Raw genomic sequence first — 21,583 nt, 5'->3', positions numbered from 1 at the left:
TCTCCAGATCTCAACCCCATAGAAAATCTTTGGAGGGAGTTGAAAGTCCGTGTTGCCCAGCGACAGCCCCAAAACATCACTGCTCTAGAGGAGATCTGCATGGAGGAATGGGCCAAAATACCAGCAACAGTGTGTGAAAACCTTGTGAAGACTTACAGAAAACGTTTGACCTGTGTCTTTGCCAACAAAGGGTATATAACAAAGTATTGAGAAACTTTAGTTATTGACCAAATAATTATTTTCCACCATAATTTGCAAATAAATTCATTAAAAATCCTACAATGTGATTTTCAGGATTTTCTTTTCTCATTTTGTCTGTCATAGTTGACGTGTACCTATGATGAAAATTACAGGCCTCTCTCATCTTTTTAAGTGGGAGAACTTGCACAATTGGTGGCTGACTAAATACTTTTTTCCCCCACTGTATATCTTGAAGAGGGTGGGGCTTAAGCTGCATCCCTATCTCGCCCCACGGCCCTGTGGAAAGAAATGTGTGTGTTTTGCCAATTTTAACCGCACACTTGTTGTTTGTGTACATGGATTTTATAATTTTGTCCTGTAGTTCATTCAATGTAATTGGAGAATCCAGTGGGTTCTGGTAGTCTTTAATGGTTGATTCTAAGATTTGTATTCGATCATGTATATATTTTTGCTGTTTGTTCTTTGTTATAGGGCCAAAAAGATTGAAGAAGTGGTTTATCCATACATCTCCGTTTTGGATAGATAACTCTTTGTGTTGTTGTTTGTTTAGTGTTTGCCAATTTTCCCAGAAGTAGTTACATTCTCAATGGATTCTTCAATTACATTGAGCTGGTTTCTAACGTGCTGTTCCTTCTTTTTCCGTAGTGTATTTCTGTATTGTTTTAGTGATTTACCATGGTGAAGTTGTAGGCTCAGGTTTTCTGGGTCTCTATGTTTTTGTTTGGATAGGTTTCTCAATTTCTTTCTTAGGTTTTTGCATTCTTCATCAAACCATTTGTCATTGTTGTTAATTTTCTTAGGTTGTCTGCTTGACATTTTTAGATTTGATAGGGAAGGTGATAGGTCAAATACACTGTTTAGGTTTTCTACTGCCAAGTTCGCTATTAGAGTGAAACATTTTATCCAGGAAGTTGTCTAAAAGGGATTGAATGTGTTGTTGCCTAATAGTTTTTTGGAAGGTTTTCACACTACTTTCCTTCCATTTATAGTATTTCTTAATATTATGCATTTCCGTTGGCTTTGATGCCTCATGATTGAGTATTTCTCTGTTCAAGTAGATTGTGATTTTGCTCTGATCTGATTGGGGTGTCAGTGGGCTGACTGTGAACGCTCTGAGAGACTCTGGGTTGAGGTCAGTGATAAAGTAGTGTACAGTACTACTGTCAAGAGATTAACCTCTTCAGCCCGAGGTTCCCCATATCCGGGGTACTCCTCCCGCAATCGTAAACAATGACGTAGTATGGTATTTAAACGTGTGAATACCTCAATGTTATACACTACTGGAACGAGAAGCATCTCAACTGTGAATCTAGCTAAACTGTTGTTGCCCAAATGAAATAATATTCAGACTCCACGCAAATATATAAGCATATAGCAATACCAGTACTGTATTTTGAAACTGTGCATGCCTGTATATTCGTAGACAGATAACTTATTTTTCTCAACCTATCTACACAAACGATACACAATTCGAAAGATGCTAGCTCACAGATTCCAACAGTGATAGCCATGTTCCTCAATGACCAACACTCACTAAACTATTAATCAAAGAACGTCAATAACAAACTTCCATTTTTTTTTATCACAACAACAAATTGTGTCTTACCTTTGTTGTTTTTGTTACCAAAAGTAGTGTCTGATCAAATAAAACCACTTGAAAAGATACTCTAGTGTCTCTCTCTCATTCCGAGTCGATTTCAATGAGTTTACATTGTTTTACAATGTGTTTGAAGATGAAGTCAGTAGTTTGTTTCAATCACAACAGGCACTGTTTTGTCCCCATCTTCTGGATATATGATGCAATCCCAGTGGCTTGCAATTGTGCTAATTTAATTATACTGATCCAGAGCTTTCGATAGAGGGGTCACATGTCAAAATCGACCAACCGGTTGTTGAAATATCCAAGTGGGCACCTCATTGTATCATATTAGTTGACTTGCTGCATTACGCACGGTTACGCAGTGCGCACAACAGCACTTGAATTTCAGAGGGAAAACGCAAAGTTTATAAAAATATGGCAGGCTCTAGTAACAAATATACAGTTACAGAGGCGTTATTAATTGTAACAGATGAAAGTTGGACTCCATGTATCCCCATTGACTCTGAATCGGACGATGAGGACCTGCTTAGACCGGACGAACCAGACCCCAACGACGAGAACGAAGGTTATCGTGTCCAGGGCCCTACTCAAGCATCAGAAGAGTATGTAATCCCATTGTTATTTATTACTTCTAATACTACTATTACTAATTTATTGTATGAGTACAAAACATACATTCTAAAATATCTATTTGAGTAACTGAAGCTCAATTTAAGTTAGCGCTATCTTAGCTTAGAGGCCCACATGCAAGTTTACTTACAATAGAATGCTATGTGTATTATTTCTTGTCACTGAATTATCACTTTAGTCAACATTCTCATAGTTCTAACTATTTATTTTATATATCTGACTTTTTGAGTCAGATTTGTCAATGAATGAATACAAGTGTGTTTTAGTCATGATTTTCTTTTCTCTTTTGTCTTGTTTGTACAGTGAAGATGATTATAGGGGTGATGAGCCACAGCCAGAGCATCTGCCTCCTCAGCCACAGCTTCCCCTTCCTCAGGCAGAGCCTCCTCTTCCTCAGCCTGGCCGCTTGTCTAGACAACGCACTTCTGCTCCCCTCCCTCGGCCACGGTCTTCATCGGACACTGAGTCCCCTGTAAAGAGCCCTCAACCCAAAAGAAAAGGGAAAGCTTTCTCAAAGTCAGCGCATCCAAGTAAGCGTGGTGGAGGTAGGCCTGCCACTCCAAGAGTCGGGGAGGAAGAAGAGAAAGAAGAAGATAGGTGGCATAATAGAGAAGAGAATGATGAACGACCAGACCCAATCCGGTTTATGCCCACCAGAGTCCCAGGCCCCACAATCGACACCACTGCGTCATGGTCTCCCCTTTCACTCTTTCAACTGTTTTTTAGCACTTCGGTTGTCCGCACAATAATTTGCAACACTAATGCAAATGCTGCCAAAAGACTGCAGTCCGGACTGAAATTCGCTTGGATACCACTAACAATGAGAGATGCAGCAATATACGAAAGCAAAGCCCACTAAGTGGGGGTATAAATTATTTGTACTGGCTGACTCTCATACTGCTTATACATGGAATTGTTTTGTTTATGAAGGCAAGAGTGTGTTCACACCAGGCTAGGGACTAAGCTACACTTCAGTTATGGACTTGATGCCATTCCCTCTACACTTTCTGTAGACTATTTCTATTCTAGCCCTGCCCTTTTTAAGGAACTACGTAGAAGAAACACTGGTGCCTGTGGGACAATTAGAACAAACAGGATTGGTTTCTCACAAACCAAAAGGAACAACCTGCCAAGAAAGCAGAAAGGGGAGATTTGCAGTGGATACGCAAAGGAAATTGATTATTTGTAAAAATGGATGGACACACGTGAGGTAACCATGTGCTCTACTGTACATGAAGCATTTAGTGGACAAACTGTCAAAAGGAAGGTAAAAGAGGGTGGTGTATGGCAGACTAAAACTGTGTCCTTCCCAGATGCGGTAGCCGACTACAACCGGAGCATGGGTGGAGTGGATTTATCCGACGCATTGAGTGGATACTACAGTGTTCACCACAAGACAATGAAATGTTACAAGACTTTTCTTTTTCATTTTGTTGATATTGCTGTTGTAAATAGTTTCCTACTTCACAAAGAACTCCATAAGAACAACCCCACTAAGCCGTACACACAGAAGAAGTTCAGGGAAAAGCTACTCACAGAAATGGTGAGCTTTGCTAAACAGTCTGAACCACAACCTCCACCACGACCACCACCAACATCCTGCATGCCAGAATACTATGGTGATGATGCCAGCAAAGACAGGAAGAACTGTAGGAGACGTCTGGATGTTGGTGTCCCCAAAGTGAAAATACCTGTGTACTGCAGGAAGTGCCAAGCCCCTTTGTGCCTTACGTCAAAGCGTAACTGTTTCAAGGATTGGCACGACAGCAAGTTTTAGGGTAAAAAGCATCTACATTTTGTGTGACAACCCACCCAAGGACACCATATCATTGTTTATAGTTTTGGGATGTGTGGACTTTTTGTTTTTACATTTGTTGTTTATAGTTTCTAATAAATCTGCTCAGTTTGGAGTCAAACTTTCCCATTGTATGGTTTATTTTAATGGGAACACGTATAGAGGTCTGGGAGAACATTGGAAACAACATCAAAACCGTTGTATTTTGATGGAATGTTCACATGTTAGTGAAATAAAATGACTATTTCTGTCTGGTACCTGATAAAAGTCAAATGGCACTAATGGTGCCCAAATCTACCCAAATGTCTCCATTTGGTAATCCGCCTAAACATACTTCAACTAAAACCCCTACAACTTTGGTTTACTTTACTTTATTGGCATCAAACTTCACATAAGTACTCGTCAGATATTGGGCTATGGTCCCATAGTGTTTAGGGGCTGCAGCTGCATAAGTCCAATAAAGCATTCCCTATAAAACCTGGAGTTACTTTCAGGCGGAATCAAAACCTCCCAATTTATGCTGTGTTCTAGTTTCATGTACTCTGACACAGTAATACCCACATTAATTATTTCATTTCAAGACACATCTCCCATGTGTTACCTTTCTTTTGCTACCAAGATTATGTTGATAGCCCTTGTCGTTTTGGAGATATACTCTATTCAATTTGGGCATGCATTTTCGAGGCAGGCACTTTAGCCAGGTGCCTAGTGATGAAGAGGTTAACTATAGGTGTACCTACCATAGGAGTCCCCTCGAAGCCTACCATTGACTATGTACATGCTCAGCGTGCTACAGAGCTGCAGGAGTTGTGACCCGTTTTTGTTGGTTATGTTGTCATAGTTGTGTCTAGGGGGGCATATGGGGGAGGGAATGCTGTCACCTCCAGGTAGGTGTTTGTCCCACTGTGTGCTGAAGGTGTCAGGCTCTTGTCCAGTTCTGGCATTTAGGTCGCCACAGACTAGTACATGTCCCTGGGCCTGGAAATGATTGATTTCCCTCTCCAAGATGGAGAAGCTGTATTCATTGAAGTATGGGGATTCCAGTGGGGGGATATAGGTAGCACACAGGAGGACATTTTTCTCTGTGGAGATAATTTCCTTTTGAATTTCAAGCCAAATGTAAAATGTTCCACAGTCACGGGAAACACTTGCGTTTACCCGTTGTATGGTAGAAGGTTGAAAGTATTTTTGTGGCAGCAGAAGCTTTTTCAATCACTCCCTTGCGTGCTGTGGCCTTCCTTTCCTGCTGTGCTCTCAGGTCGTTTGTGCCTGTGTGTACTATTATGTGGCTGGGTGACCCTAGTTGGTCCTCAGACAGAAGGTCTCGCTCTCTCTCTTGCTATCTCTCTCTCTCTCTCTCTCTCTCTCTCTCTCTCTCTCTCTCTCTCTCTCTCTCTCTCTTTTTCTCTCTCTCTCTCAATTCAATTCAATTTAAGGGGCTTTATTGACATGGGAAACATATGTTTACATTGCCAAAGCAAGTCTCTCTCTCTCTCTCTCTCTCTCTCTCTCTCTCTCTCTCTCTCTCTCTCTCTCTCTCTCTCTCTCTCTCTCTCTCTCTCTCTCTCTCTCTCTCTCTCTCGCTCTCTCTCTCTCTCTCTCGCTCTCGCTCTCGCTCTCGCTCTCGCTCTCTCTTTCTTTCTCCCTACATCTCTGTCCCTTCCATCTTCTCATTCCTTTCTCCTTCCTTCTCTCTTTTCTATCCTATCTTTCCTTCTCTCTCCCTCTTTCTATATCCCACTGCCTCCTCTAACCTCTTCCCTCTCTTCCCCCTGTAGGTTTATCCTCATGGGGTGGTGGGTGGTGGGATGGCTCAGGACTGGGGGACCTAGATGATACACCACCCACTGGTGAGCCATCATCCTCCGCTGGTGAGACGTCATCCTCCACTGGTGAGACATCATCCTCCACTGGTGAGCCATCATCCTCCACTGGTGAGCCATCATCCTCCGTTGGTGAGCCATCATCCTCCACTGGTGAGCCGTCATCCTCCGCTGGTGAGCCATCATCCTCCGCTGGTGAGCCGTCATCCTCCACTGGTGAGCCATCATCCTCCGCTGGTGAGCCATCATCCTCCGCTGGTGAGCCGTCATCCTCCGCTGGTGAGCCATCATCCTCCGCTGGTGAGCCGTCATCCTCCACTGGTGAGCCATCATCCTTCGCTGGTGAGCCGTCATCCTCCGCTGGTGAGCCGTCATCCTCCACTGGTGAGCCAATATCCTCCGCTGGTGAGCCATCATACTCCACTGGTGAGCCATCATCCTCCTCTGGTGAGCCATCTGCCTCCCCAGCCCTGAACACCTCTACCCCGGCCTTAGAGAGCCAGTCCTCTGCCTCCACCTCCACCCCTGGAGGGTGGGAGGTTGTCCCAGACAACACTCAGCCCAAAGGGGGAACGTGGGTCCAAGTGACCCCATCAATGGTTGTGACCTCGCCCCAGCCAGTTGATAGGAGAATGGAAGAGGTTACCACTAGGACCACTAGAGCAGATAGCATGGCCACTGCTGGGAGTGGGAGAGCGATGGTGAAAGAGGAGGAAGGGAGTGCTGAGGGGGACTCCGACGAGGCCAGAGGGGAGATCCAGTTTACTGGTAGCCCCTTTGGAACCACCAAACCCAAACTCAGAGTCCCTCCATCCAACGACAGAACCACGAGGAAGAACCAGTCAGGAGCCAGTGGCAGCACAACCCAACCCCCAGTCAGCAGCTACACAGCTGTGTCAGACAGCAGAGACTCTTCCCCTCCATCCAGACCAGGTGCTGGACCTCCAGCCCCTCCACCCTCAGCCTCAGTCAGCCAGGGCAGCTCCGGTGTCCCAGCGGAGAGAGCTGGAGAGAGGGGAGGCGAGGGGATGGAGAGGGGGCCCCTGGAGGTGCCCTCCGGACCACCAGTGGAGGATGATACAGCCTTGTCTCACTCATCACTCGGCTCTGGATTGTCTAGCAACGTGGACGAGGAGGGTGGCAGAGGTGCCGGATTCAACCGAAGCAACGGAACTCTGGGCTCAGCTGGTAAGTCCTGTCTGTCTGTCAGTTAATCAATAAATCAATTACATGTTTTTATTTTTTTATTTTTTATCCAAAGATTTGCACACAAAGCTGAACAAAACACTAGCATCATATTTCTAACCATCAGGGCCTCAGTCACGATGATCTCTGTACAATGTTGTTTCCTCAATGCTGTTATTCAATGTGTTTTTCAATTCAGAGATAATAGCGTGTTGCCTTCCGACCTACAGAACTCCTCGTTCCAGACCCATCCTGTATGTACTCCCACTAGGGAATAGGAAGGTAGTCATGCTTCCGTAGATAGTCCCCTGATTAAGTTCACGGCACGTTTGTGTTCTGTACATTTTTATTTTTTTCCTTTATTTAACTAGGCAAGTCAGTTAACATTACATTTACATTTTACATTTTAGTCATTTAGCAGACGCTCTTATCCAGAGCGACTTACAGTTAGTGAATACATATATATATATATTTTTTATACTGGCCCCCCGTGGGAATCGAACCCACAACCCTGGCGTTGCAAACGCCATGCTCTATCAACTGAGCTACATCCCTGCCGGCCATTCCCTCCCCTACCCTGGACGACGCTGGGCCAATTGTGCGCCGCCCATGAGTCTCCCGGTCGCGGCCGGCTGCGACAGAGCCTGGATTCGAACCAGAATCTCTAGTGGCACAGTTAGCACTGCGATGCAGTGCCTTAGACCACTGCGCCACTCAGGAGTAAAATGTAAATTTAAGTTAAGAACAAATTCTTGACGGCCTACACCGGCCAAACCCGGACGACACCGGGCCAATTGTGCGCCGCCCTATAGGACTCCCAATCACGGTTGGTTGTGATACAGACTGGAATTGAACCAGGGGGTCTGTACTGACACCTCAAGCACTGAGATGCAGTGCCTTAGACCGCTGCGCCACTCGGGAGCCCTAGGACCACTAGAGCAGATAGCATGGCCACTGCTGGGAGCGGGAGAGCATTGGTGAAAGAGGAGGGAGGGAGGGATGGCTCAGGAAGCGCCTGCTTCAGTCTCTCTCTCTCCAGAGCTGTTTCTCACCTGATAGTGAATGAGGCTTGTACCTGGTGCATCAGCCGTCATTCCTGCTGCATCACACATTCCTGTGGTGATTTATTTTGCTCTCTTGGCAACAGTTCATGTTGTCAACATGTTGTAGATATGTTGTAGATATGTTGTCAACATGTTGTAAATATGTTGTAGCTATGTTGTAGATATGTTGTCAACATGTTGTAGATATGTTGTCAACATGTTGTAGATATGTTGTAGATATGTTGTCAACATGTTGTAGATATCTTGTCAACATGTTGTAGATATGTTGTGTATTCATCAGAGACTGCGATGTGATACATAAATGTAGAACTGAAGATGGTGGGTAACAGTAAATAGTTTTGACAGAGATGTCAGAGAAAAGCATGTCATTGATAGCACATGTTATGTGGTGTTGTTCATCGAGTTGATAGCCTCTGAAGGGAAGGCGAGCGGTGTGCCATTTTACCAACCTGTATTAGCCCCTTGTTTCCATCCCTCATATTAGCAGCCCCACTACACAAACAGAAACAATGGATAGAGGAGCTCATGGGAGACTGGGTCTCACTAATAGGAGAGTGGTGGTCTCTCTCTCTCTCTCTCTCTCTCTCTCTCTCTCTCTCTCTCTCTCTCTCTCTCTCTCTCTCTCTCTCTCTCTCTCTCCGCTGTCTCTCTCTCTCTCGCTGTCTCTCTCTCTCTCTCTCTCGCTGTCTCTCTCTCTCTCTCTCTCGCTGTCTCTCCCTCTCTCTCTCTCTCTCTCTCTCTCTCTCTCTCTCTCTCTCTCTCTCTCTCTCTCTCTCTCTCTCTCTCTCGCTGTCTCTCTCTCTCTCGCTGTCTCTCTCTCTCTCTCGCTGTCTCTCTCTCTCTCGCTGTCTCTCTCTCTCTCTCTCTCGCTCTCTCTCTCTCTCTCTCTCTCGCTGTCTCTCCCTCTCTCTCTCTCTCTCTCTCTCTCTCTCTCTCTCTCTCTCTCTCTCTCTCTCTCGCTGTCTCTCTCTCTCTCGCTGTCTCTCTCTCTCTCGCTGTCTCTCTCTCTCTCTCTCTCTCTCTCTCTCTCTCTCTCTCTCTCTCTCTCTCTCTCTCTCTCTCTCTCTCTCTCTCTCTCTCTCTCTCTCTCTCTCTCTCTCTCTCTCTCTCTCTCTCTCTCTCTCTCTCTCTCTCTCTCTCTCTCTCAAATCAAATCAAATTTTATTTGCCACATGCGCCGAATACAACAGGTGCAGACTTTACAGTGAAATGCTTACTTAACCAACAGTGCATTTATTTTTAACAAAAAAAGTAAAAATAAAACAACAACAAAAAAAGTGTTGAGAAAAAAAGAGCAGAAGTAAAATAAAATAACAGTAGGGAGGCTATATATACAGGGGGGTACCGGTGCAGAGTCAATGTGCGGGGGCACCGGCTAGTTGAGGTAGTTACATTACACTCACAAAAGTTCCAAAATAATAAAGAAATTCCAAATGTCATATTATGTGCAAATAGTTAAAGTACCAAAGGGAAAATAAATCAACATAAATATGGGTTGTATTTACAATGGTGTTTGTTCTTCACTGGTTTCCCTTTTCACTCTCTGTCTCTATCTCAATTCAATAAATGCTTTATTGGCATGAATGGGTGTTTGGCACTATTGCCAAAGCAATGTATATGAAGTATTACATAAATTAACAGTATGTTTGAGCAACAATAATAAAATATATCAACAAAAATAATTATACATGGAAAATAATACACAAAAAATTAAAACAGCAACAATTGATAAATTAAGTGTGTATGACATGGTGGGAGTTATTGTCTCTCTAATATGACAGGCCAGGACATAACCTGCAGCAAGATCTACTGTCTATGTTTTCCCCTAACAAAATGCAGATGATCTCCTCAACAGGCAGTTCAAGAAATCCTGCAATTCTTTCTTTGAATTCCAGGAGATAAATACCTCTGACTGAGTCATATGTGCAACAGTGGATTAGGAAGAGCTGCTCCTCCGGTACATCACCTGACCCACAGTGCTTACATAGTCTTTCTTCGTTGACCTTCCATGTTTTTTTATGGCGTTCTGTCTCTGTGGCCAGGCTATGGTCACTGAGTCTGTACATTGTTAATGTCTTCCTTTGTATGAATTCTTTGATCTTGACAAGGTGTTGCGCTATTTTGTTACAGTATCTCTATTTAGAATTTGGTAACATTGAAGTTTGTGTTTAAATTGAATTTTGTTTTGCCAATAATTAGAGTATGTATTTTGGCTAGAGATTTCTATTTGTTAGAATTTTGTTATTTGTGGGCGAATGGTTGAATCTAACTGGTGCGTTTGGGCCAAATAGGGTCACTCTCTAGGTAGCGGTGTTTACATATCTCTCTCTCTCTCTCTTTCTCTCTCCTTCTCTCTCTATTTCTCTCTCTCTCTGTCTCGCTCTCTCTCGACCTGTTCCGCTCACTCTCTTATCTTCTCTCGCTCCCTCTCTCTCTCACCGCTTCCTCTCTCTCTTTCTCTCACTCTCCCTTCTCTCTCTCCCTCTCTCTCTCATCTCTTCCTCTCTCTTTTTCTCTCACTCTCCCTTCTCTCTCTCCCTCTCTTTCTCCCTATCTCTCACCTCTTCCTCTTTCTCTTTCTCTCTCTCTCTCCCTCTCTCTCTCTCACCTCTTTCTCTCTCTCCCTTCTCTATCCGTCTCTCTCTCACCTCTTTCTCGCTCTCTCCCTTCTCTCTCTCCCTCTCTCTCTCACAAACCATTTACATTTTTTACATTTACGTCATTTAGCAGACGCTCTTATCCAGAGCGACTTACAAATAGATGCATTCACCTTATAGCCAGTGGGATAACCACTTTACAATGTATATATTTTATTTTATTTTATTTTTTATTATTTGTTTTGGGGGGGTAGAAGGATTACTTTATCCTATCCCAGGTATTCCTTAAAGAGGTGGGGTTTCAAATGTCTCCGGAAGGTGGTGAGTGACTCCGCTGTCCTGGCGTCGTGAGGGAGCTTGTTCCACCATTGGGGTGCCAGAGCAGCGAACAGTTTTGACTGGGCTGAGCGGGAACTGTGCTTCAGCAGAGGTAGGGGAGCCAGCAGGCCAGAGGTGGATGAACGCAATGCCCTCGTTTGGGTGTAGGGACTGATCAGAGCCTGAAGGTACTGAGGTGCCGTTCCCCTCAAAGCTCCGTAGGCAAGCACCATGGTCTTGTAGCAGATGCGAGCTTCAACTGGAAGCCAGTGGAGTGTGCGGAGGAGCGGGGTGATGTGAGAGAACTTGGGAAGGTTGAACACCAGACGGGCTGCGGCATTCTGGATGAGTTGTAGGGGTTTAATGGCACAGGCAGGGAGCCCAGCCAACAGCGAGTTGCAGTAATCCAGACGGGAGATGACAAGTGCCTGGATTAGGACCTGTGCCGCTTCCTGTGTAAGGCAGGGTCGTACTCTCCAAATGTTGTAGAGCATGAACCTACAGGATCGGGTCACCGCCTTGATGTTAGCGGAGAACGACAGGGTGTTGTCCAGGGTCACACCAAGGCTCTTCGCACTCTGGGAGGAGGACACAACGGAGTTGTCAACCATGATGGCGAGATCATGGAACGGGCAGTCCTTCCCCGGGAGGAAGAGCAGCTCCGTCTTGCCAAGGTTTAGCTTGAGGTGGTGATCCGTCATCCATACTGATATGTCTGCCAGACATGCAGAGATGCGATTCGCCACCTGGTTATCAGAAGGGGGAAAGGAGAAGATTAGTTGTGTGTCGTCTGCGTAGCAATGATAGGAGAGGCCATGTGAGGATATGACAGAGCCAAGTGACTTGGTGTATAGCGAGAATAGGAGAGGGCCTAGAACTGAGCCCTGGGGGACACCAGTGGTGAGAGCACGTGGTGCGGAGACAGCTTCTCACCACGCCACTTGGTAGGAGCGACCGGTCAGGTAGGACGCAATCCAAGAGTGAGCCGCGTCGGAGATGCCCAGCTCGGAGAGGGTGGAGAGGAGGATCTGATGGTTCACAGTATCAAAGGCAGCAGACAGGTCTAGAAGGACAAGAGCAGAGGAGAGAGAGTTAGCTTTAGCAGTGCGGAGAGCCTCCGTGACACAGAGAAGAGCAGTCTCAGTTGAATGACCAGTCTTGAAACCTGACTGGTTTGGATCAAGAAGGTCATTCTGAGAGAGATAGCAAGAGAGTTGGCTAAAGACGGCACGCTCAATAGTTTGAGAGAAAAGAAAGAAGGGATACTGGTCTGTAGTTGTTGACATCAGAGGGATCAAGTGTTGGTTTTTTGAGAAGGGGTGCAACTCTCACTCTCTTGAAGACGGAAGGGACATAGCCAGCGGTCAAGGATGAGTTGATCAGCGAGGTGAGGTAAGGGAGAAGGTCACTGGAGATGGTCTGAAGAAGAGAGGAGGGGATATGGTCAAGCGGGCAGGTTGTTGGGCGGCCTGCCGTCACAAGTTGCAAGATTTTATCTGGAGAGAGAGGGGAGAAAGAAGTCAAAGCATAGGGTAGGGCAGTGTGAGCAGGACCAGCAGTGCCATTTGACTTAACAAACGAGGATTGGATGTCGTCAACCTTCTTTTCAAAATGGTTGACGAAGTCATCCACAGAGAGGGAGGAGGGGGAGGGGGAGGAGGATTCAGCAGGGAGGAGAAGGTGGCAAAGAGCTTCCTAGGGTTAGAGGCAGATGCTTGGAATTTAGAGTGGTAGAAAGTGGCCTTAGCAGCAGAAACAGATGAAGAACATGTAGAGAGGAGGGAGTGAAAAGATGCCAGGTCCGCAGGGAGTCTAGTTTTCCTCCATTTCCGCTCGGCTGCCCGGAGCCCTGTTCTGTGAGCTCGCAATGAGTCATCAAGCCACAGAGCTGGAGGGGAGGACCGAGCCGGCCGGGAGGATAGGGGACATAGAGAGTCAAAGGATGCAGAAAGGGAGGAGAGGAGGGTTGAGGAGGCTAAATCAGGAGATTGGGGGGAGAAGGATTGAGCAGAGGGAAGAGATGATAGGATGGAAGAGGAGAGAGTAGCGGGAGAGAGAGAGCGAAGGTTGCGACGGCGCATTACCATCTGAGTAGGGGCAGAGTGAGTAGTGTTTTTATCTCTGTCACACCCTCACACATCCTCTCTTTCTCTCCTCTCTCTCTCAACCTCTTCCTGTCTCTCTCACTCAACCTTTTACCTCCTCTCTTTCTATCTCTCTCTTTCAATTAAATTCAAAGGGCTTTATTGGCATGAAAGAGATGGTGTGTTGGTGTGTTGGTGTGTTGGTCTGTTGGTCTGTTGGTCTGTTGGTGTGTTGGTGTGTTGGTGTGTTGGTCTGTTGGTGTGTTGGTCTGTTGGTGTGTTGGTCTATTATGTCGTGGTAGAAATATTTGACTAATAGATAATCAACTCAAAAATATCTCTCAAGACACCGGAGCTTGTGAATTCAAGAATTAGACTTTATTGCAAAACAAAAGCCGAGCTTGCTCCATGGAACAACAACTGCTTGTCCTGAACCGGAGTGCTCCTTTTTATACAGACACATTGATACAACTGATGGTTACCCCTCCCTATGTGAATCAATAGCATCTTTCAGTATCACATGTTGGCTGCTCACGAGGGCTACTTGCACTTCTCTAAGTGGGGCCACTGTATCTTATTAGTGGCATGACTCAACTGGTTCTCAATCCATAAACATTTTAAGGCATATAGGTGTTTAATTCTACAACATATGTACTTGAAAATCATCCATAGTTGGTGTGTTGGTCTGTTGGTGTGTTGGTGTGTTGGTGTGTTGGTCTGTTGGTCTGTTGGTCTGTTGGTCTGTTGGTCTCTTTGTGTGTTGGTCTGTTGGTGTGTTGGTGTGTTGGTGTGTTGGTCTGTTGGTCTGTTGGTGTGTTGGTGTGTTGGTCTGTTGGTCTGTTGGTCTGTTGGTCTGTTGGTCTTTTGGTCTGTTGGTCTGTTGGTGTGTTGGTGTGTTGGTCTGTTGGTCTGTTGGTCTGTTGGTCTGTTGGTCTTTTGGTGTGTTGGTCTGTTGGTGTGTTGATGTGTTTGTCTGTTGGTGTGTTGGTCTGTTGGTCTGTTGGTCTGTTGGTGTGTTGATGTGTTTGTCTGTTGGTGTGTTGGTGTGTTGATGTGTTGGTCTGTTGGTCTGTTGGTCTGTTGGTGTGTTGATGTGTTTGTCTGTTGGTGTGTTGGTCTGTTGGTCTGTTGGTGTTTTGGTGTGTTGATGTGTTTGTCTGTTGGTGTGTTGGTGTGTTGATGTGTTGGTCTGTTGGTGTGTTGGTCTGTTGGTGTGTTTGTGTCATGCGTCAGTGTGTAGCGGTAGGACGGAGTCAGGCGCAGGACACAGAACTTAGTGAACAACGTACTTTACTAAACAAAAGTAACAGAGCATATCTTCCAGTCGGCCAATTACGCACGGCTGAAATGCGGTCATTCTCCATCTCCACCCCTGACGCGGACATGCGGTAGCCTAAAAAGGAGATGGACTGTTGAAAGAACAGGCATTTCTCAGCCTTGACGTACAGGTCATGTTCCAACAGTCAACCAAGCACCCTGCGCACCAGGGACACATGCTCGGCTTGTGTAGCAGAGTATATTAGAATATCATCTATATACACCAATACACCCTGTCCGTGCAGGTCTCTGAAAATCTCATCGAAAAGGATTGGAAGACTGAGGGAGCATTCATCAACCCGTACGGCATGACGAGGTACTCATAGTGCCCAGAGGTGGTACTAAATGCCGTCTTCCACTCAACCCCTTCCCGGATACGCACCAGGTTGTACGCACTCCTGAGATCTAATTTGGTGAAGATGTGCGCCCCGTGCAATGACTACGTCATACTAGCAATGAGAGGTATTGGATAACTGTACTTCACCGTTATCTGATTGAGACCTCAATAGTCAATGCACGGGCGTAAGCCTCCATCTTTCTTCTTCACAAAAAATAAACTAGAGGAGGCAGGGGAAGTGGAAGGCCGAATGTATCCCTGTCCCAGAGATTCGGAGACATATGTTTCCATAGCCGCCGTCTCTTCCTGTGACAGAGGATACACGCGACTCCGAGGAAGTGCAGCGCCCTCCCGGAGATTTATCGCACAATCCCTCTGTCGATGGGGTGGTAATTGAGTCGCCTTCCTTTTACAGAAGGCGAGAGCCAAATCGGCATATTCGGGAGGAATGTGCATAGTGGAGACCTGGTTTGGACTCTCCACCATAGTTGCACCTACGGAAACACCTACACACCTCCCCGAGCACTGACGAGACCATCCCTTGAGAGCCCTCGGTTGCCACAAAATATTGGGGTCATGAGAGGCTAACCAGGGAAGCCCCAACACCACTGGAAACGCAGGAGAATCAATCAGGAAGAGGCTAATTCTCTCCTCATGACCCTCCTGCGTTTTCATCCAGAGTGGAGCTGTGACGTCCCTAATCAGGCCTGACCCTAAAGGGTGACTATCTAAGGCATGGATAGGGAAGGGCACATCAACAGGAACAATAGGGATCCCTAATCTATGTGCAAATAAACTGTCCATACAATTCCCAGCTGCGCCTGAATCTACGAGCGCCTTATGCTGGGAATGCGGGGAAAACTCAGGAAATTCTACATTAATACACATGCGCAACAGGGAGCTCTGGGTGAGTCGGGTGCCTACTCACCTGGGGTGGTCTACTAGTGCCCTGCCTGTTGCCTCGACTCCCGGAGGACCCTTTCCAGCACCGACCAGCAGTGTGTCCTCTGCGGCCACAGTTGGTGCAGGAAACAGCCCCCCTTCCGCTAACCCTTAAATCAGCACCTCCGAGCTCCATAGGTGTAGGGTCGGAAGTGCTGGGAGATGGACGGACCCTGATCTGGACGTCCGCGGGTGGCAAACAGGTTATCCAGCCGTATAGATAAGTCCACCAGCTGGTCCAGGTTGAGGGTGGTGTCCCTGCAGGCCAGCTCTCGACGAACGTCCTCCCGTAGGCTGCATCTGTAATGGTCGATCAGGGCCCTCTCATTCCATCCCGCACTGGCTGCCAAGGTCCTGAAGTCCAGTGCGAAGTCCTGTGCGCTCCTCCTCCCCTGTCTGAGGTGGAACAACCGTTCCCCCGCCGCTCTCCCCTCCGGTGGATGATCAAATACCGCCCGGAATAATAAGTATATAGGTTGTATGTTGGGAGCTTTTGGGAAAGAGCACAGTTAGAAAGATATGGCATATAGAAGCAAACCGGATGGACATCATGAAAATGATCGGAGAGGTTGAGAGTAGAAGAAGTTCAGGAGAAAAAAAAATATATATATATAATTATTGTAAAATCGACTGTGTCCATAAAATGTAGATAGTAAGTATAAGCTGGAAGTAGAGGCCTAAGCATTGTTGTTCACTAGTTTACCCCAAGTAGGGAAAGGGTGGCGGGGTTGGAAAGTAATAAAGGGGAATATATATATAAAAAACATGGGGGATTGGAAGTGATGCAGACAATTACATTGATGGAAGTTACAATCTATCTGCAATATTAAGCTGATCTACCCCCCCACCCAAAAAAACCGACAAAAACAAATAATACTTAAAAAACAAATTTCAACAAAAAAATACCGCCCGGAAGCGGCGGGTGAAATCCTCATAGCGCACCGATGCTGCGTCTATACCTCCCCACTCAGCGTTGGCCCACTCGAGCGCTTTCCCCAACAGACAGGAGATGAGGGCGGACACTCTCTCGTATCCCGAGGGAGCCGGGTGGATGGTTGCCAGGTAAAGCTCCACCTGGAGCAGGAACCCCTGGCACCCGGCCGCTGTTCCGTCATATGCCCTCGGGAGCGAGAGCCGAATCCCACTGGATCCAGGTGGTGAAGGAGTAGACAGCGATGTGGGGGGATTTGTAGTGGGAGGAGGTGTAGGAAAACCCCCTCTCTCCCATCTCTCCATCAACTGTAGTACTCGATCCATGGCTGTGCCGAGAGTCTGTAGCATGGTCGAGTGCTGCCATGCGTTCCTCCACTGATCCTGGAGGAATGGATGTGCCTGACTGTTAGTGTGTTGGTGTGTTGGTCTGTTGGTGTGTAGGTCTGTTGGTCTGTTGGTGTGTTGGTCTGTTGGTGTGTTGGTCTGTTGGTGTGTTGGTCTGTTGGTGTGTTGATGTGTTGGTCTGTTGGTGTGTTGGTCTGTTGGTGTGTTTGTGTCATGCGTCAGTGTGTAGCGGTAGGACGGAGTCAGGCGCAGGACACAGAACTTAGTAAATGACGTACTTTACTAAACAAAAGTAACAGAGCATATCTTCCACACAGGGAAGAAAAAAATACCAGCTCACAAGAAAGACAGCAAAACAATGAACAATCACGCACAACACCATGAGAGAACCAGAGGGTAAAATAGGGAAACAAATTAATGTACATTGGAACCAGGTGTATGCAATAAAGACAAAACAAGTAGAACACAGAAACATAGATCGGTGGCAGCTAGTACTCCGGTGACGACGAACGCCGAAGCCTGCCCGAGCAAGGAGGAGTAGCAGCCTCGACTGAATTCGTGACAGTTTGTTTGTTGGTCTGTTGGTGTGTTGGTGTGTTGGTGTGTTTGTGTGTTGGTGTGTTGGTGTGTTTGTCTGTTGGTGTGTTTGTCTGTTGGTGTGTTGGTATGTTGGTGTGTTGGTGTGTTGGTGTGTTTGTCTGTTGGTGTGTTAGTGTGTTGGTGTGTTGGTCTGTTTGTCTGTTGGTGGGTTGGTGTGTTTGTCTATTGGTGTGATGGTCTGTTGGTGTGATGGTGCATAGGTCCAGGTGCAGGGTGAAGTGACAGCCTGTCAGCTCATTCTCTGGCCTATTGATTTCTCTGCTCCACTTTAATGAACGACCAGACACAGCAGGTTTATTTGTCACACACACTCACACACAAACACACACACACACACACACACACACACACACACACACACACACACACACACACACACACACACACTTTAATGATCCTCTGGCTATCATAAAGGCTCCCAACAGTGGGGGTCAATTGCTATGAAAGACAGAAAGAGATGTATAATCCAAAGCATAGCAAATCAAAAAATCAAATCAAATTTTATTTGCCACATGCGCCGAATACAACAGGTGTAGACATTACCGTGAAATGCTTACTTACAGCCCTTAACCAATAATGCATTTATTTCTTAATAAAAAAGTAAAATAAAACAACAACAACAAAAAAGTGTTGAGAAAAAAAGAGCAGAAGTAAAATAAAATAACAGTAGGGAGGCTATATACAGGGGGGTACCGTTGCAGAGTCAATGTGCGGGGGCACCGGCTAGTTGAGGTAATATGTACATGTGGGTAGAGTTAAAGTGACTATGCATAAATAATTAACAGAGTAGCAGCAGCGTAAAAAGATGGGGTGGGGGTGCAAATAGTCCGGGTAGCCATGATTAGCTGTTCAGGAGTCTTATGGCTTGGGGGTAGAAGCTATTGAGAATTATTTTGGACCTAGACTGGCGCTCCGGTACCGCTTGCCGTGCGGTAGCAGAGAGAACAGTCTATGACTAGGGTGGCTGGAATCTTTGACAATTTTGAGGGCCTTCCTCTGACACCGCCTGGTATAGAGGTCCTGGATGGCAGGAAGCTTGGCCCCAGTGATGTACTGGGCCGTACGCACTACCCTCTGTAGTGCCTTGCGGTCGGAGGCCGAGCAGTTGCCATACCAGGCGGTGATGCAACCAGTCAGGATGCTCTCAATGGTGCAGCTGTAGAACTTGTTGAGGATCTGAGGACCCATGCCAAATCTTTTAAGTCTCCTGAGGGGGAATAGGCTTTGTCGTGCCCTCTTCACGACTGTCTTGGTGTGTTTGGACCATGATAATTTGTTGGTGATGTGGACACCAAGGAACTTGAAGCTCTCAACCTGTTCCACTACAGCCCCGTGGATGAGAATGGGGCGTGCTCAGTCCTCTTTTTTTCCCTGTAGTCCACAATCATCTCCTTTGTCTTGGTCACGTTGAGGGCGAGGTTGTTATCCTGGCACCACACGACCAGGTCTCTGACCTCCTCCCTATAGGCTGTCTCATCGTTGTCTGTGATCAGGCCTACCACTGTTGTGTCGTCTGCAAACTTAATGATGGTGTTGGAGTCGTGCCTGGCCATGCAGTCATGGGTGAACAGGGAGTACAGGAGGGGACTGAGCAAGCACCCCTGAGCGGCCCCCGTGTTGAGGATCAGCGTGGCAGATGTGTTGTTACCTACGCTTACCACCTGGGGGCGGCCCGTCAGGAAGTCCAGGATCCAGTTGCAGAGGGAGGTGTTTAGTCCCAGGATCCTTAGCTTAGTGATGAGCTTAGGAGCCGGACAGAGAAGATAGCAATGACTTTGTTCATAGGCCAAAAATACTACTCTTGTTAGATGTTTTGTTTATCCGTCTACAACTGTAATAGAATAGCCAACATGATGATTATTGTGAGGATGTCAGACAGTCAGAGACGTCTGCAGTTTTGAAGACAGAATCAGCCTGCAGGATAATCATAGCCTGGGAATTGATTTTTATCCTTGTGTGTGCTGGGTAAATACACACACACACACACACACACACACACACCTTCCAATATATCATGATTATGTCATATCGTAATTCATATCAGCAGTTTAATACGAGAGAAACAAGCTATTTAGCCTCAGATATAATGAGATAAGATGAAAATGGATTGCCCTCTATAGCCGCTGCAGATCGAGCCTGGGATCGCTTTCCATATGGTAACCATGACAACAGAGACAGGCAGGAAGGTGATAGGTGGTTGAAGTTTGGGTCTGAGGATAGTAGTCCTTCAGAAGAAACATGAAAATAGATCTTAATGTAGTAGCTTTGGGTAATAGTTATGGTGAGCCCCATACCATTACCACTACTCCAGAATGGTGTTTATGCAGAACATGACTGTTTACTACAAAGCTATACTTGGTTCTACAACTCAACTCCTATCACCACTCTATCCCCAAGGCACTGTGGGACTGTGTTCCGGTAACACTTTATAATAATGTGCAGGTAATAAACAATTTATAAGGCATTTACAGTTTGCATAACTAGCAAATGTGTGAATAACTAGCTTACTAACATTTACAAATGTGGGAGGAATGATTAATCAATGGTGAGCAAACTCTTACTGTCCCAGTGTGGTTGATTGCTTATCCTTATTGTCCTGTACCCAGTGTGGTTGGTTGCCTGTTCTTAGTGTCCTGGTCCCATTGTGGTTGGTTGCCTGTTCTTAGTGTCCTGGCTCCAGTGTGGTTGGTTGCCTGTCCTTAGTGTCCTGGTCCCAGTGTGGTTAGTTGCCTGTTCTTAGTGTCCTGGTCCCAGTGTGGTTAGTTGCCTGTTCTTAGTGTCCTGGTCCCAGTGTGGTTGGTTGCCTGTCCTTAGTGTCCTGGTCCCAGTGTAGTTGGTTGCCTGTCCTTAGTGTCCTGGTCCCAGTGTGGTTGGTTGCCTGTCCTTAGTGTCCTGGTCCCAGTGTGGTTGGTTGCCTGTCCTTAGTGTCCTGGTCCCAGTGTGGTTGGTTGCCTGTCCTTAGTGTCCTGGTCCCAGTGTGGTTGGTTTGCTTGTCCTTAGTGTCCTGGTCCCAGTGTGGTTGGTTGCCTGTTCTTAGTGTCCTGGTCCTGGTATTCATTGACTACAGCTCAGCGTTCAACACCATAGTGCCCTCAAAGCTCATCACTAAGCTAAGGATCCTGGGACTAAACACCTCCCTCTGCAACTGGATCCTGGACTTCCTGACGGGCCGCCCCCTGGTGGTAAGGGTAGGTAACAACACATCTGCCACGCTGATCCTCAACACAGGGGCCCCTCAAGGGTGCGTGCTCAGTCCCGTCCTGTACTCCCTGTTCACCCATGACTGCATGGCCAGGCACGACTCCAACACCATCATTAAGTTTGCCGACGACACAACAGTGGTAGGCCTGATCACCGACAACGGTGAGACAGCCTATAGGGAGGAGGTCAGAGACATGGCCGTGTGGTGCCAGGATAACAACCTCTCCCTCAACGTGACCAAGACAAAGGAGATGATTGTGGACTACAGGAAATAAAATAGGACTGAGCACGCCCCAATTCTCATTGACGGGGCTGTAGTGGAACAGGTTGAGAGCTTCAAGTTCCTTGGTGTCCACATCACCAACAAATTATCATGGTCCAAACACACCAAGACAGTCGTGAAGAGGGCACGACAAAGCCTATTCCCCCTCAGGAGACTTAAAAGATTTGGCATGGGTCCTCAGATCCTCAAAAAGTTCTACAGCTGCACCATCGAGAGCATTCTGACTGGTTGCATCACCGCCTGGTATGGCAACTGCTCGGCCTCCGACCGCAAGGCACTACAGAGGGTAGTGCGTACGGCCCAGTACATCACTGGGGCCAAGCTTCCT

The 21,583-nt window shown here is 46.7% G+C and overlaps 1 protein-coding gene across 1 annotated transcript in view; it reads left to right on the top strand.

Annotated features, from left to right (window-relative positions):
- Nucleotides 1-21,583, top strand: part of LOC121535473 (neurocan core protein) — a 75,644-nt gene that overhangs the window by 31,685 nt on the left and 22,376 nt on the right. Inside the window, exon 11 of the mRNA XM_041842581.2 lies at nt 6,005-7,237. Coding sequence (XP_041698515.1) covers nt 6,005-7,237 — 1,233 coding nt within the window. The remainder of the gene's footprint in view (nt 1-6,004; nt 7,238-21,583) is intronic.

The sequence above is a fragment of the Coregonus clupeaformis genome, chromosome 21 (genome assembly GCF_020615455.1).
Source record: "Coregonus clupeaformis isolate EN_2021a chromosome 21, ASM2061545v1, whole genome shotgun sequence".
In the NCBI taxonomy this organism is placed as follows: domain Eukaryota; kingdom Metazoa; phylum Chordata; class Actinopteri; order Salmoniformes; family Salmonidae; genus Coregonus; species Coregonus clupeaformis.
Note: the sequence above shows the minus strand (reverse complement) of the source record. Positions and strands in the feature narration are given on the sequence as shown.